Genomic DNA, 13,030 nt, shown 5'->3' with positions numbered 1-13,030 from the left:
AAACAGTTAGCATGTAGCTAAAAAAATGGCTAAACTTCAAAATAACCCAAACAACTGCAAAAAAGCCTAAATTAGCCAACAAAGCTAGCATGTAGCTGAAATATTAGCTAAACTCCAAAATAGCCTAAAAAAAATCTAAATGCTAAAATAGTCCCAAAATCTAGCAGAATGACAATTTTTAAAACTTTAAACTGTAATTTTTTTAACATAATTATGAACAATAAAACTCAGGAATATTATTCCAGAATAAATCAACTTTTAACATTTTACTCTCCATAAAAATATATTTTGTCAAAATTATACAAGTTAGAAATAAGCGTAAGATAACATCGGATCATTAATAACAATAAAATAAAATGATCTGGAGGGCCGGATCCGGCCCCCGGGCCTTGACTTTGACACATGTGCTCTAAACTTTTCTTGAGTTTTTGGGATCCAGCATGCATTGCTGTGAACTATGAAGTGCATCCATGCATGTCGTGTTGCATGAATGCGTCGTACATAAACAGCTCTGCAGCTTCCAGGGCAAAAATCCAACCTGAAGGCATTTGGATGCAGTTAAACCTGAATTCTGCTGATTCCACAACAGTTTGTCACACTTGGTTTCAGACTATACAGGGAAAAGGGAGCTGAAGGAAACCAAGAAGAGTAGATGATCATCTCAGTCTGAGATCATCTTTGAAGTCGTTTAAAGACTGCTGTAGAATAACCCCGTGAACATCATGTGGTAAAAGTGTTCTTGTGTGACTGGAGGTGACGGAGGAATGTGTCTGGAAGGTGTCATCTTCACATCTTTAGCAGACTTTTGTGGACTGCTGAGCTGATGGACGAGGAGACGGGCAGAGGGCAGTGACAAATTCCTGCCTCTCCACCACGTTTAGCTCCAAAACCTTTTTACCGAGAACAGGGGTCGGCTAAGTTTAACAAAGTAAAAGAGCCACGTGGGCTCGTCTTCTAACGAAACCTAATAGGAGTCTAAATTAAATAAATGCTAATTCATTAATCCTCACTTTAAAACATTTCTATTTTTTTTTCATTTCCCCCTCTTTGTCCTCAGCAGTCTTACTCTGCTGGGTTTTGTTATTTTAGTTTGGGGTTGGACCTTGGTAGTCTTAGTTTGCAGGCTTTGTTTATTTGTTTTCTTTAGGTAGTTTCAGCTATCAGCACTATCATCTTCAGCTATCAGCACTAGAATCTTCAGCTATCAGCACTAGAATCTTCAGCTATCAGCACTAGAATCTTCAGCCCAAATTCAGCCCACAGCATTCACACTAGCATTATCACAGGTAATGCTATATATGTAGTTCATAATTATGTTAAAAGTTACAGGTTTAAAGTTTTAAAAATGTAGTTTTAGTGTTGAATAAATGTTTATCCTGTTCGACCTAAGGTGTGTTTTGTGTTTTGGCCCCCAGTGTGATTGAGTTTGACACCCCTGATGTAAACAGATTCAGCTGTTTTGTTTTTTTTAATGTATCCTCTTTTTATTTACATTTAAGATTGCCCTTGCACTCAAATGTGGGTGTGGCCTGGTGATTAACAGGTCATTTTGAAGTCTTAACAGCGGTCAGGTGTGTGTCCCATGTTTGGCTTTTATTCTGAAAGGCAGCGATTTGATGGAAAGCGAAGCCTCGCCTGACCTCATGGTTCCGTCTCTACTGCGATGCTTCGGGTTTGATCTCTGCCCCGTTTGTGTCTCCTCCAGGTCCCCCAGCTGCTCGTGTGCGACTCCGTCATGCCACTGTTCGGCAAATCTCACAAGAGTCCCACGGACATCGTCCGGACCTTGAAGGAGAACCTGGCCATCCTGGTCAAACACGATAAGAAGACAGACAAGGTGGGCGGGGTTTTTCCCTCTCTGGGTCTGGAAGGGTTCAGGGGCCCAAAAGCGACAGGTCTTTGTGAAAGTGCGACTCCTGACACTTCACCGTGGATTCTCACATCACAAAGAAAGACGGATGGAGCCAAGTCTTTGTCCCGCTCTGTGTTCTGCAGGCATCTGATGAGGTGTCAAAGTGCTTGGTGTCCATGAAGGAGATCCTGTACGGGAGCAGCGATAAGGAGCCGCACACGGAGACCGTGGCCCAGCTCGCACAGGAGCTGTACAACAGCGGCCTGCTCATATCCCTCGTTCAAAACCTTCAAGTGATAGACTTCGAGGTGAGCAGAACCCCAGGAAAGATCTGGAGCGTGAGTTTGGCCAGTTTCATGTTCCATCCTCCCGCCTCCAGGGGAAGAAGGACGTGTGCCAGATCTTCAACAACATCCTGAGGAGGCAGATTGGGACGAGGAGCCCCACCGTGGAGTACTTCTGCTCCCACCAAGAGGTCCTCTTCATCCTCCTGAAGGGGTGAGTCGAACGCCGCTCGGGGCGCGCTGATCTGTGATGGCGTGGGGTGACGCCGGTCTCTGTGTGTTTACAGGTACGAGACTCCACAGATAGCGCTGAACTGCGGGATCATGCTGAGGGAGTGCATCCGCCACGAGCCCTTAGCCAAGATCGTCCTTCACTCCGAGCACTTCCACAGCTTCTTCAACTATGTGGAGATGTCAACCTTCGACATTGCCTCCGACGCCTTCGCCACTTTTAAGGTAGCCGCCAGGTCACAGCGGATCTTCTCACCACGACGTCTCCCGTTAACCTCGTCTTCTTTTGCAGGATCTTCTGACGAGACACAAAGTGCTTGTGGCTGAATTCCTGGAGCAGAACTACGACGCTGTAAGTCTGACGTCCTCCCCAGAGAACAGAGTTCATGATGTAAGATGTTTGAACCAGAGATGCAGGTTTGGACCTCAACTCCTGCATCTATAGAGCAGTCAAGCTGTTTCTACTAGTGCTGCCACAAGCGACTATTTTAATAGTCGACTAATCGCGGATTATTTTTTCCGATTAGTCGACTAATCAGACCATGCGGAAAACTGGATGTAAAGCACACATTTTAACCATCATTAATTTGAAGCTAGCTAAAAACTAGATATATAGCATTACCTGTGATAATGTTAGTGTGAATGCTGTAAGCTGAATTTGACCGCTGAAGATGTTACTGGTGATGGCTGAAGATGCTGACATTGATATCTAGCAGCTAAAATATTAGCTAAATGTCAAATTAGTCTAAAAAACGGAAAAAAGCCTAAGTTAGCCAAAACAGCTAGCATGTAGCTTAAATATTAGCTAAACTCTAAAATAGCCTAAAAACCGAAAAAATCCTAAATGAGCCAAAACAGCTAGCATGTAGATTAAATATTAGCTAAACTCTAAAATAGCCTAAAAACTGAAAAAAAATCCCAAATTAGCAGAAATAGCTAGCATGTAGCTGAAATATTAACTAAACTCCAAAATAGCCAAAAACTTAAAAAAATATCCCAAATTAGCCAAAACAGCTAGCATGTAGCTTAAATATTAGCTAAACTCCAAATTAGCCTAAAAAACTGACAAAAGCCTAAATTAGCCAAAACAGCTAGCATGTAGCTTAAATATTAGCTACACTCCAAATTAGCCTAAAAACTGAAAAAAAATCCTAAATTAGCCAAAACAGCTAGCATGTAGCTTAAATATTAGCTTAGCTTCAAATTAGCCAAAAAAACTGAAAAAATACTAAATTAGCCAAAACAGCTAGCATGTACCCTAAATATTAGCTAAACTCCAAAATAGCCTAAAAAACTAAAAAAAAGCCTAAATTAGCCAAAACAGCTAGCATGTAGCTGAAATATTAGCTAAACTCCAAATTAGCCTAAAAAACTGAAAAAATACTAAATTAGCCAAAACAGCTAGCATGTAGCCTACATATTAGCAAAACTCTAAAATAGCCTAAAAAACTAAAAAAAATACTAAATTAGCCAAAATAGCTAGCATGTAGCTTAAATATTAGCTAAACTCAAAATGGCCTAAAAACCCTAATAAATGCTAAAATAGTCCAAAGTGTTCGCAGAATTCCATTATAACTTTCAACTTTACCACACTCTGACTCTATATGATATAAAGTAACAACTAATCAACTATTAAATTAGTTGTCGACTATTTTAATAGTTGATTAGTCGTCTTTTAGTCGACTAATCGTGGCAGCCCTAGTTCCCACAGACTCAAAGAAAATTAGAAATGCAAGAAATGTCCTCAGCAGTCTTACTCTGCAGGGTTTTGTTATTTTAGTTTGGGGTTGGATCTTGGTAGTCTTATGGAGAGATAAGAGACACGTGGATCTGGAGCTGCAGGTTGCAGACTCTGGCACCATGGGCAGCAGATTCCATCACAAAACTACTTTTAGTGCAGAAGTTCTGAAGAAGTTCCTCTTTGAGATCAGCTTTGGAACGTGTGTCCGACTTCTCTCCAGGTGTTTGCAGACTACGAGAAGCTGCTGCACTCCGAGAACTACGTCACCAAGCGTCAGTCTCTGAAGGTTTGCTCTCTCCTTTATGGATCAAGGACACCGCATCCACACGAAAACCCCTCAAATCTAACGGACCTTGTCTTTGATAATCCGTCCTCAGCTTCTGGGTGAGCTGCTGTTGGACCGACATAACTTCACGGTGATGACGCGCTACATCAGCAAGCCGGAGAACCTGAAGTTGATGATGAACCTGCTCCGAGACAAAAGCCCCAACATCCAGTTCGAGGCTTTCCACGTCTTCAAGGTGAGGATTCATGTCACAAACAAGACGGTAAAACTCAGAATACCTCGTTTCCATGTGGTACAGCTCAGACTACATAGAGGTGATGCATTATGGGTCACTGGATTCATTTGGTTGGTTGGCAGGAAATGACATCACAAAGCCCAGATCAAATGGCAGGACAAATGAGTGTGAGACTAGGTCATGTGACCTATTGGTTTGAATTGGGCTAAGTTTACAGTGGAGCTTTTGCTCTGCGGTGAAGCCGCCATCTTGGTTGGATATGACCAGGAAATGATAAAATAGGTAAATGAGAGCAGGAACAGGCTCAAACGTTAGGGAACTCCCTCAGAGGCATTCCTGGTTTGATAATCCCCAATTAATCCTAACACCATCCCTTCATCTGAGCCCAATCTGGATTCGAAATGATTAATCTAGACTTAGAATTAAATGTCTGGATCCTAAATCTATGAATCTGAATCCTAAATTGGTCAATCTGGATTCCAAATGCAAAAATCTAAATCCAGAATTTATAAATCGAGATCCTAAATCTCCTCTATTTCTAAAGATAGATTAAAATTTATAAACATTGATTTTAAAACCTATAAATGTGGATCCTAAATCTATAAATTTGGATTCTAATCTAGATCCAAAAATCTAAAAACTTGGAGTTTAATTTATAATTCTGGACCTAAATTAAAAAGTCTGGATCGTAAATCTATGAAATCAGATTCTAAATAGGTATCTTAAATCTATAGAATCGAAATTCATAGATTTGGGATCCAGTTTCATGGATTCAGGATCCAGATTTGAATCTGGATCCTAAATGAATTGGATTTTAAATATGGATCTTAAATCAATAAACCTGGATCCTAAATCTATGAATTTGGATTCTACATTTTAAATCTAGATCATAATTCTAAAAATTTGGATCTTAAATATTTTATCTGGATCCTGAATCTGTAAATCTGCTTTTTAAAATCTATAAATATGGTCAAATTTGGATCCTAAATCTATGAATTTAGATTCTAAATCTGCATCATAAATCTATAAACCTGGATCCTAAATCTATGAATTTGGATTCTAAATATGGATTTTAAATCTAAAGAATCTAAATTAATAGATTTAGGATCCAGATTCAAATAATGGTCTTAAATGAATTAATCTGGATCCTAAATCTATGAATTTGGATTCTACATTTTAAATCTGGATGTTAATTCTACAAATCTGGATCTTAAATTTTTTAATCTGGATTCTAAATCATTAAATCTGCATCTTAAAATCTATAAATCTGATCAAATGTGGATCCTAAATCTATGAATCTGGATCTTAAATTTTTTAATGTGGAATCTAAATCTGTATATCTGCATCTTAAAATCTATAAATCTGATCAAATCTGGATCCTAAATCTATGAATCTGGATCTTAAATATATAAATCTGGATCCTAATCTATTAATTCAAATCCTAAATATCATAATCTGGATCCTAAATCAATGAATTCAGATTCTAAATAGGCATCTTAAATCTATGAATTTAGATTATTTAGATTTAAGATCCATATTTAGGATCTGAATTCTATAGATTTAAGATCCAGATTCTAATCTGGATCTTAAATCTGTGAATCTAGCTTCTAAATCTTTTTATCTGGATCCTAAATCTGGATCTTAATTCTACAAATCTGGATCTTAAACCTGTAAATCTGCGTCTTAAAATCTATAAATCTGGTCAAATCTGGATCCTAAATCTATGAATCTGGATCCTAAATCTATGAATCTGGATCCTAAGTTATAAATCAGAAATAATGGAGATTTTTCCAAACATTTTTTTTAAATGAAGTTCATCCTGCCCAGTGTGTTGTTCTGTCCTAATGTTGGATCTTTTTACATCAGGACTGAGGATTCGTTTACTTTCAAGTCCTCTGGTGGTTATCTGGTCAAATTGAGCTGACTCGATGCTTTTCAAAGCAGCTTCAAACAGGAAGGCAGTTGTTGTCTTTGCTGTAGAAAACACAACATTTCTTTGGTTAGAGCGAGCAGACATTGTGACTTCTCCGTCTCCAGGTGTTCGTGGCAAACCCCAACAAGACGCAGCCCATCGTCGACATCCTGCTCAAGAACCAGACCAAACTAATCGACTTCCTAAGCAACTTCCAGAAAGACCGCACGGACGATGACCAGTTTAACGACGAGAAGACCTACCTAATCAAACAGATCAGGGATCTGAAGAAACCGGCCTCCTAGAGAGGAGTCCGCCACCACCTTTTCAATCAGTAGGAAGACAAAAGCTAACGTCCTTTAACGGCCATGGGTATTCAGAAAAATCACCAAGATGTTTTTCTTTTTGTCGGTTCACGCAGGAGTAGTTCTTAATCAGCAACCTTTTGGAAAATCTTTTTTTTTTATGAAATGCAGCATGTTGTCTTAGTTCAGAAAATCTTTATTCTACCTGCGGATGTAAATCAATTCAGGATCTGCAGCGCTGCAAACCAGATCGAGTCCTCTGGAGGAGATAAACCCGTGCCATCTTAGCCAATACTTCTTAGCCAGATCATGACTTGTGACCAAAAATGAAGCTAAAAATCGTGAATGACTTTGTCTCTTGTTTGAAGAATGATTCAGATGAAGCTGCTGAGCTTCAGCCATCACTAAGTTCTCTTCTACTAGCACTTTCTGTATGATGAAGCTAACAGGAAACCGTGAAAAAGCTGATCAGTTTACGTCCTGCTTTGATTCTTTAACCTCGTTTCTTGTACAGTTCGGTAGAAGGAGTTTGTGTTCTTTCCGTTCAGGAGTTCTCCTCTGATCTGAAGGAAGTAGTTGGAAATTCAGACGTGCCTTTGGTTGGTTCTTTGTTTTCGTCTCTTTCTAAGGGGAGCTTAATGAAGATGTTGGTGGAAATATGCTCTGCACACGACATATTTGTTTGGATTAAGCTGTGAACCTCAGTAGATTGGAGTTTTAGGCCCATAGATCCCATCAAAATGAAGAAAAAGAAGTCTTTTCCTCTCTAAAAATGAAAGACACATTCAAGTTGATGCAGTTTATTTTTCAGGGTTTTTTGTTTGATCAGGAAGTTCAAATTAAATGTGTGTTCACATAAAAAAGAAAAAAAGAAATAAAAAATAGCATGTAAACCTGTGATTGGGATTTTGTGTCAACTTCTTTGTTTTGACTTTTTTGGGGGTTAAAAATGACAACAAAATGAAATATTTCACATATTTTCAGGCGAATGTGCAACTTTAGTTCCTACGGTCTGAAAGCAGCCAGCTGGTTTTGCTATTGTACCACGTTCACTACCAATCAAAGGACGGGAATGCACGGGTTTGTGTGCGTGCTCGTTATTCATGCAGCTGCTGTACCGTTTTCATCCTAACATCCACAAACATCGGGGTGTAACGGATCACTAACAGTTCGGATCGGATCAGTAAAAGGAAAAACATGACATAAAAGCCTAAAGTTATCGTTTTTGAAGAGCTTCAAAACATGAAGTGGCTCAAAGTATAAATATGTGCTCACATATCACATCATTGAAGATTTATAACATCTTTGAACACAAACAAAGTGTTAAAACGTTTCTGATGACATTCACACGTCTTGAGACCAAATCTACAAAAACGGAGAAAAGAACGCTTGAAAATAGATTAATGGTGCATTAAAGTCCTCTTACCAAAAATAAGTATACTCAAGTTTGTTTACATCAGGAGTGTCGGACAAAATCCAAAACACAACTTAGGTCGCGGGACGAACAGGATACACATTTATAGAATACTCTAAAACTACATTTTTAAAACGTTAAAACTGTAACTTTTTAACATAATTCTGAATAATAAAATACAGGAATATTATTCCAGAATAAATCAATTTAACCTTAAATAACTTTCAATATTTTACTCTCCATAAAAATATATTTTGTCAAAATTATTCAAGTTAGAAATAAGCGTAAGATAACATCGGGTCATTAATAACAATAAAATAAAATGATCTGGAGGGCCGGATCCGGCCCCCGGGCCTTGACTTTGACACATGTGCTTTAAAGTGTACTTTTTCAAACTAATATTAAGATAGTATACTCTTAGTTTACCTTTTAGGTACTTACTGGAGATAAACTTCCATGTGAAGTATACTGTATTTGGATTTTACTTAGAAATATACTAAATATATTTATCTATTTTTGTCACTGTCCATAAACATTTTCTTACACAGCAGTAAAAGTAGAGTACACGTATTCTTGGGATATTCCAGTATATTAAACATTTATTTGAATACACTAATTGGTACTTATAAACTAAAACTTTAAAAGCTACATTAGCTGTACTTCAAGCTGTACTTTCATGAACATAAGAGTAAATTTTGAGTTTATTGTCAGTAAACTAATACTATACTAGAAAGGTTACCTTAAAAGTATACTTTTTAAAATTTAAACGTGTGTCAATTTAGTCCCAAGAAGTATTCTTATTCGTAACATGACAGTGTCATTTCTTGTACACTTTGGGAAATATACTTTTGTATACTTAAGTTTACTTTAAACATATACTTGGAGTATACTTATTTTTGGTAAGGGCAATGGTGGCTGTTGATCCGTATGGATTATCCGTGATCCCCTACTAAAAAGCAATAAAATCTCTTAAAACTTTAGTTCATGGTCCACATAAATAAATGTAACTGTACAGAAAAAATACAATTATTTTCCTCGAGGGGCAAGAATAAAGTTCTTGGCTGCAGCGTAAAGTGTGATCTGTGAATATTTGAAATCTCATTCAAGTTTTAAAGCCTCAAATACGTTCTGCCCTTCCTACTTCATTTAGAGAGCAAACATCTGGCACAGATGTGAGGGTGAAGGGGTCAAATCTGAGCCCAGGAAAATTCTAAGGGTTCAGGTCTCTTGGATTTGTGGAGGCCACCTACTGTTGGCCGCGCCAGGGGGCGCCGCTGGACCTCTTGGTGCACAGCTTCTTGTTTCCGTTTGTTTCTGGCTCCGGCTGCTGGCTGCGTTTCCCAACACATCCGTCTGCAAGACAGAAAGATGATCTAAAAAAACCTTGATCTGAACTTCAAAACTTTATTAGTAAAAGGTTTAAAAAAACTTACTGACGAGGTGAGAAGAAGCTCCTGGAGAATCCGGAGGGTTCTTCTGCCACTGAGAGAACATGCAGATCATGACATTCTCTGGAGAGGTTGGTGGAGAAACCAAAAAGCTGCAGGAACTCACGGTGAACCTGCTGATGTCCTTCAGGCTGCTGAACCTCAGGTAGGAGATGTCGCCCTTGTCTTTGTCCCTGTCCTGGTCGGAGGTGTAAATGTGCGTGATCCCGGCGCCTCTGATCAGAGGGATGCACTCGTCACACGGACACTTGGTCACAAACAGCATGGTGGACTCCTCTGCTCGGATGTCACGCGTCCTAAAGGAACCGGGTGGGGGCGGAGTCTTTAAAAAGACGGAGCGAGTCTCTAGTCCAGAGGTGTCAAACTCAATCGCACAAGGGGCCAAAATCCAAAACATACCTCAGGATAAACATCCATTGAACACACTAAAACTACATTTTTAAAACTTTAAACTGTAACTTTTTAACATAATTATGAACTAGATATATAGCATTACCTATGATAATGCTAGTGTGACTGCTGTAAGCTGACAGCCAGCTAAAATATTTGCTAAATGCCAAATTAGCCTGAAAAGCTGAAAATAAGCCAAAAGAGCTAGCATGTAGCTGAAATATTAGCTAAACTCCAGAACAGCCAAAAAACGTAAAAGTGGCAAAATTAGCAAAAAAGCTAGCATATACAGACGTGGACAAACGTGTTGGTACCCCTCAGTTAAAGAAGGACAAACCCACAATTCTCACTGAAATCACTCAACAATAAATAAAACACCTGTGATGTCAATTAAAGGACACACCTGAGTTAATCATGTCACTCTGGTCAAATAGTTTTCAATCTTTTATTGAGGTACCATCATTTTTGTCCAGGCCTGTAGCTGAAATATTAGCTAAACTCCAAAAATAGCTAAAGAAAACGAAAAAAAAAAACCTAATTAGCCAAAACAGCTAGCATGTAGCTGAAATATTAGCTAAACTCAGGAACAGCCCAAAAAACGTAAAAGTGGCAAAATTAGCAAAACAGCTAGCATATAGCTGAAATAGTAGCTAAACTCCAAAAACAGCCAAAGAAAACGAAAAAAAAACCTAATTAGCCAAAACAGCTAGCATGTAGCTGAAATATTAGCTAAACTCCAAAACACCCAAAGAAAATGAAAAAAAAACTTAATTAGCCCAAACAGCTGGCATGTAGCTGAAATATTAGCTAAACTCCAAACAGCTAGCATGTAAATACTAGCTAAACTCCAAAATAGCCTAAAACACTTAAATATGGCAAAACTAGCCAAAACAGCTAGCATGTAGCTGAAATACTAGCTAAACTCCAAAACAGCCTTAAAAAGCTGAATTTGTACGCTGAAGATGCTAGTGCTGCTGAAATTGATAACTAAAACTCTGAAGCTGATAGCCAGCTAAAATAATAACTAAATGACAAATTAGCCTAAAAAAAAAGAACTTAGGTTAGCCAAAACAGCTAGCATGTAGCGGAAATATTAGCTAAACTCCAAAACAGCCTAAAAAATTTAAAAATGTCAAAATTAGCCAAAACAGCTAGCATGTAGCTTTGTATCCAAAACAGCCTAACAAATGAAAAAAAAGCCTAAATTAGCTTTAAGTAGCTGAAATATTAGCTGAACTCCGAAGTAGCCTAAACAATCTTAGTAAATGGTAAATAGTCCAAAAAGATAAGAGAATACCAATTTTTAAAAACTTTAAAACTGTAACTTTTTAGCATAATTATAATTAAAAATTCAAGAAAATGATTCCAGAATAAATCAATTTAAACCTTAAATAACTGTCAATATTTTACTCTCCATATAAATATATTTAGTCAAAATGATACAAGTCAGAAATAAGCGTAAGATAACATCAGCCCCCGGGCCTTGACCTTGACGCGTGCTCTGAGCGCTCTGGAGAGGAACTGACCTGAAGGTGAGGGCGTTCTGTTCCGCGTGGATCATGTATCTGTACTTGCGTCTCTGACGGTCCTCCTGTTTGGTGTCCATTTGGGGGTACTCCGCGTACTTGGAGCCCGCCGGGTAAGCGTTGTACCCACAACCCACCAGAGACAGACGCCCCGTTCCACCGAAGCCCACCTGGAGCCCCAAACACGATCATTCAGAACTTAAAACGCTCATTTTCAAGATTTCTCATGTCAGTAAACCATTAGAGACACCAGACACTGGAATGGATCAATAGCAACACTTGGCTCCAGGCCTTACCTGCTTTCCTTTAGCCCAGATAACGGCCCCCACGCCCACTTTAGGGTCCTCTGAGGAAGAAAAAGAATTCAGTGAGAACTACTGAGCTACAACTTTAAGGCTGCAAAATGTTAGTGAATTAATAAACAGTTATGGAGGATTAAATTTAGAGTTATTGGACTTAAAAATCTGACAAATTTAAATTATTTTAAAGATTATTGTGAAATATACAGAAAATGTTATATCTTTTATATTTCCTATATTTTATGTTTCAGATCCTTTTTATTGTGTCTGTAATGAGTTGAAGTGGGCGGGACTTTAATTATAGCCAATCATGGAGCTAACTCCACCTCATCTGCTTTGAGTGACATTTTTAAAAAACGAATTCAAACTAATAAAATAAACACCATAAGTATTATATGATTAAAACGATGTGATCTGATTGTAGGAGGATTAGATTGACTAACCTCAGTGGGAAAAGAACTTTTTTTTTAATTTAAAGGACCTTTAATTATAACACAAGGAGAGTTTAAAATATAAAGCAGAAATAAAAATATAAATAATAGAAAATAAAAAATACATCATATTAAAATGTATATATTTATGAAAATGAGAATGCTTAAATATATTTTATATATTTTTGTATAAAAATAATAATATTAATAAATATTCATAAAAAATAAATATATTTTTTATATATATATATATATTTTAAAATCCCCTATAATTATTAATTTAATATGTAATACTAAAAGGTGCCGGTAATCAATTAAAAAATTAAAGAACTATTTTTGAATTGAATGGACCCTTAGACTTATTTACAACACAGGAAGAAATTTACTGAGTTTAAAATATAAAGAATTAAAGAAAATAACATAAATATTATAAAATTATAAAAATACATAAAATTATAAAAATATAAAAAAAAATATAAAAATGAGAATCATAAATAGATTTAATACATTTTTGTATAAATTAAAACAAATATTTAGAAATATAAATAATCATACTATTAATAAATATTAATATTAAAATAAATATCAACAGTTTTACTTCAAAAACATATATATTTTTTAAATCCCCTATTATTATCTATATGTTATTTTATATTATATATTATTTTAATATATG

At 37.1% G+C, this 13,030-nt stretch overlaps 2 protein-coding genes across 2 annotated transcripts in view; one reads left to right on the top strand and one right to left on the bottom strand.

The window, feature by feature from the left end:
* cab39l (calcium binding protein 39-like) overlaps positions 1-8,034 on the top strand; it is an 11,195-nt gene extending 3,161 nt beyond the window's left edge. The window contains exons 2-9 of the mRNA XM_024294217.2: positions 1,706-1,837; positions 1,996-2,160; positions 2,232-2,350; positions 2,424-2,592; positions 2,660-2,719; positions 4,329-4,394; positions 4,486-4,629; positions 6,667-8,034. Coding sequence (XP_024149985.1) covers positions 1,736-1,837; positions 1,996-2,160; positions 2,232-2,350; positions 2,424-2,592; positions 2,660-2,719; positions 4,329-4,394; positions 4,486-4,629; positions 6,667-6,846 — 1,005 coding nt within the window. The 5' untranslated portion in view covers positions 1,706-1,735 and the 3' untranslated portion in view covers positions 6,847-8,034. The remainder of the gene's footprint in view (positions 1-1,705; positions 1,838-1,995; positions 2,161-2,231; positions 2,351-2,423; positions 2,593-2,659; positions 2,720-4,328; positions 4,395-4,485; positions 4,630-6,666) is intronic.
* Positions 8,035-8,522: 488 nt separating this feature from the next.
* The window catches only part of cdadc1 (cytidine and dCMP deaminase domain containing 1), an 8,907-nt gene continuing 4,399 nt past the window's right edge, over positions 8,523-13,030 (bottom strand). The window contains exons 7-11 of the mRNA XM_036213521.1: positions 11,921-11,970; positions 11,625-11,794; positions 9,815-10,004; positions 9,694-9,742; positions 8,523-9,613 (exon numbers count right to left, since the gene is read on the bottom strand). Of these exons, the coding sequence (XP_036069414.1) occupies positions 9,507-9,613; positions 9,694-9,742; positions 9,815-10,004; positions 11,625-11,794; positions 11,921-11,970 (566 nt within the window). The 3' untranslated portion in view covers positions 8,523-9,506. The remainder of the gene's footprint in view (positions 9,614-9,693; positions 9,743-9,814; positions 10,005-11,624; positions 11,795-11,920; positions 11,971-13,030) is intronic.

This window comes from Oryzias melastigma, linkage group LG9 (genome assembly GCF_002922805.2).
Source record: "Oryzias melastigma strain HK-1 linkage group LG9, ASM292280v2, whole genome shotgun sequence".
Lineage (NCBI taxonomy): Eukaryota > Metazoa > Chordata > Actinopteri > Beloniformes > Adrianichthyidae > Oryzias > Oryzias melastigma.
The sequence above is the reverse complement of the archived record's forward strand: the minus strand, read 5'-3'. Positions and strand labels throughout refer to the sequence as shown.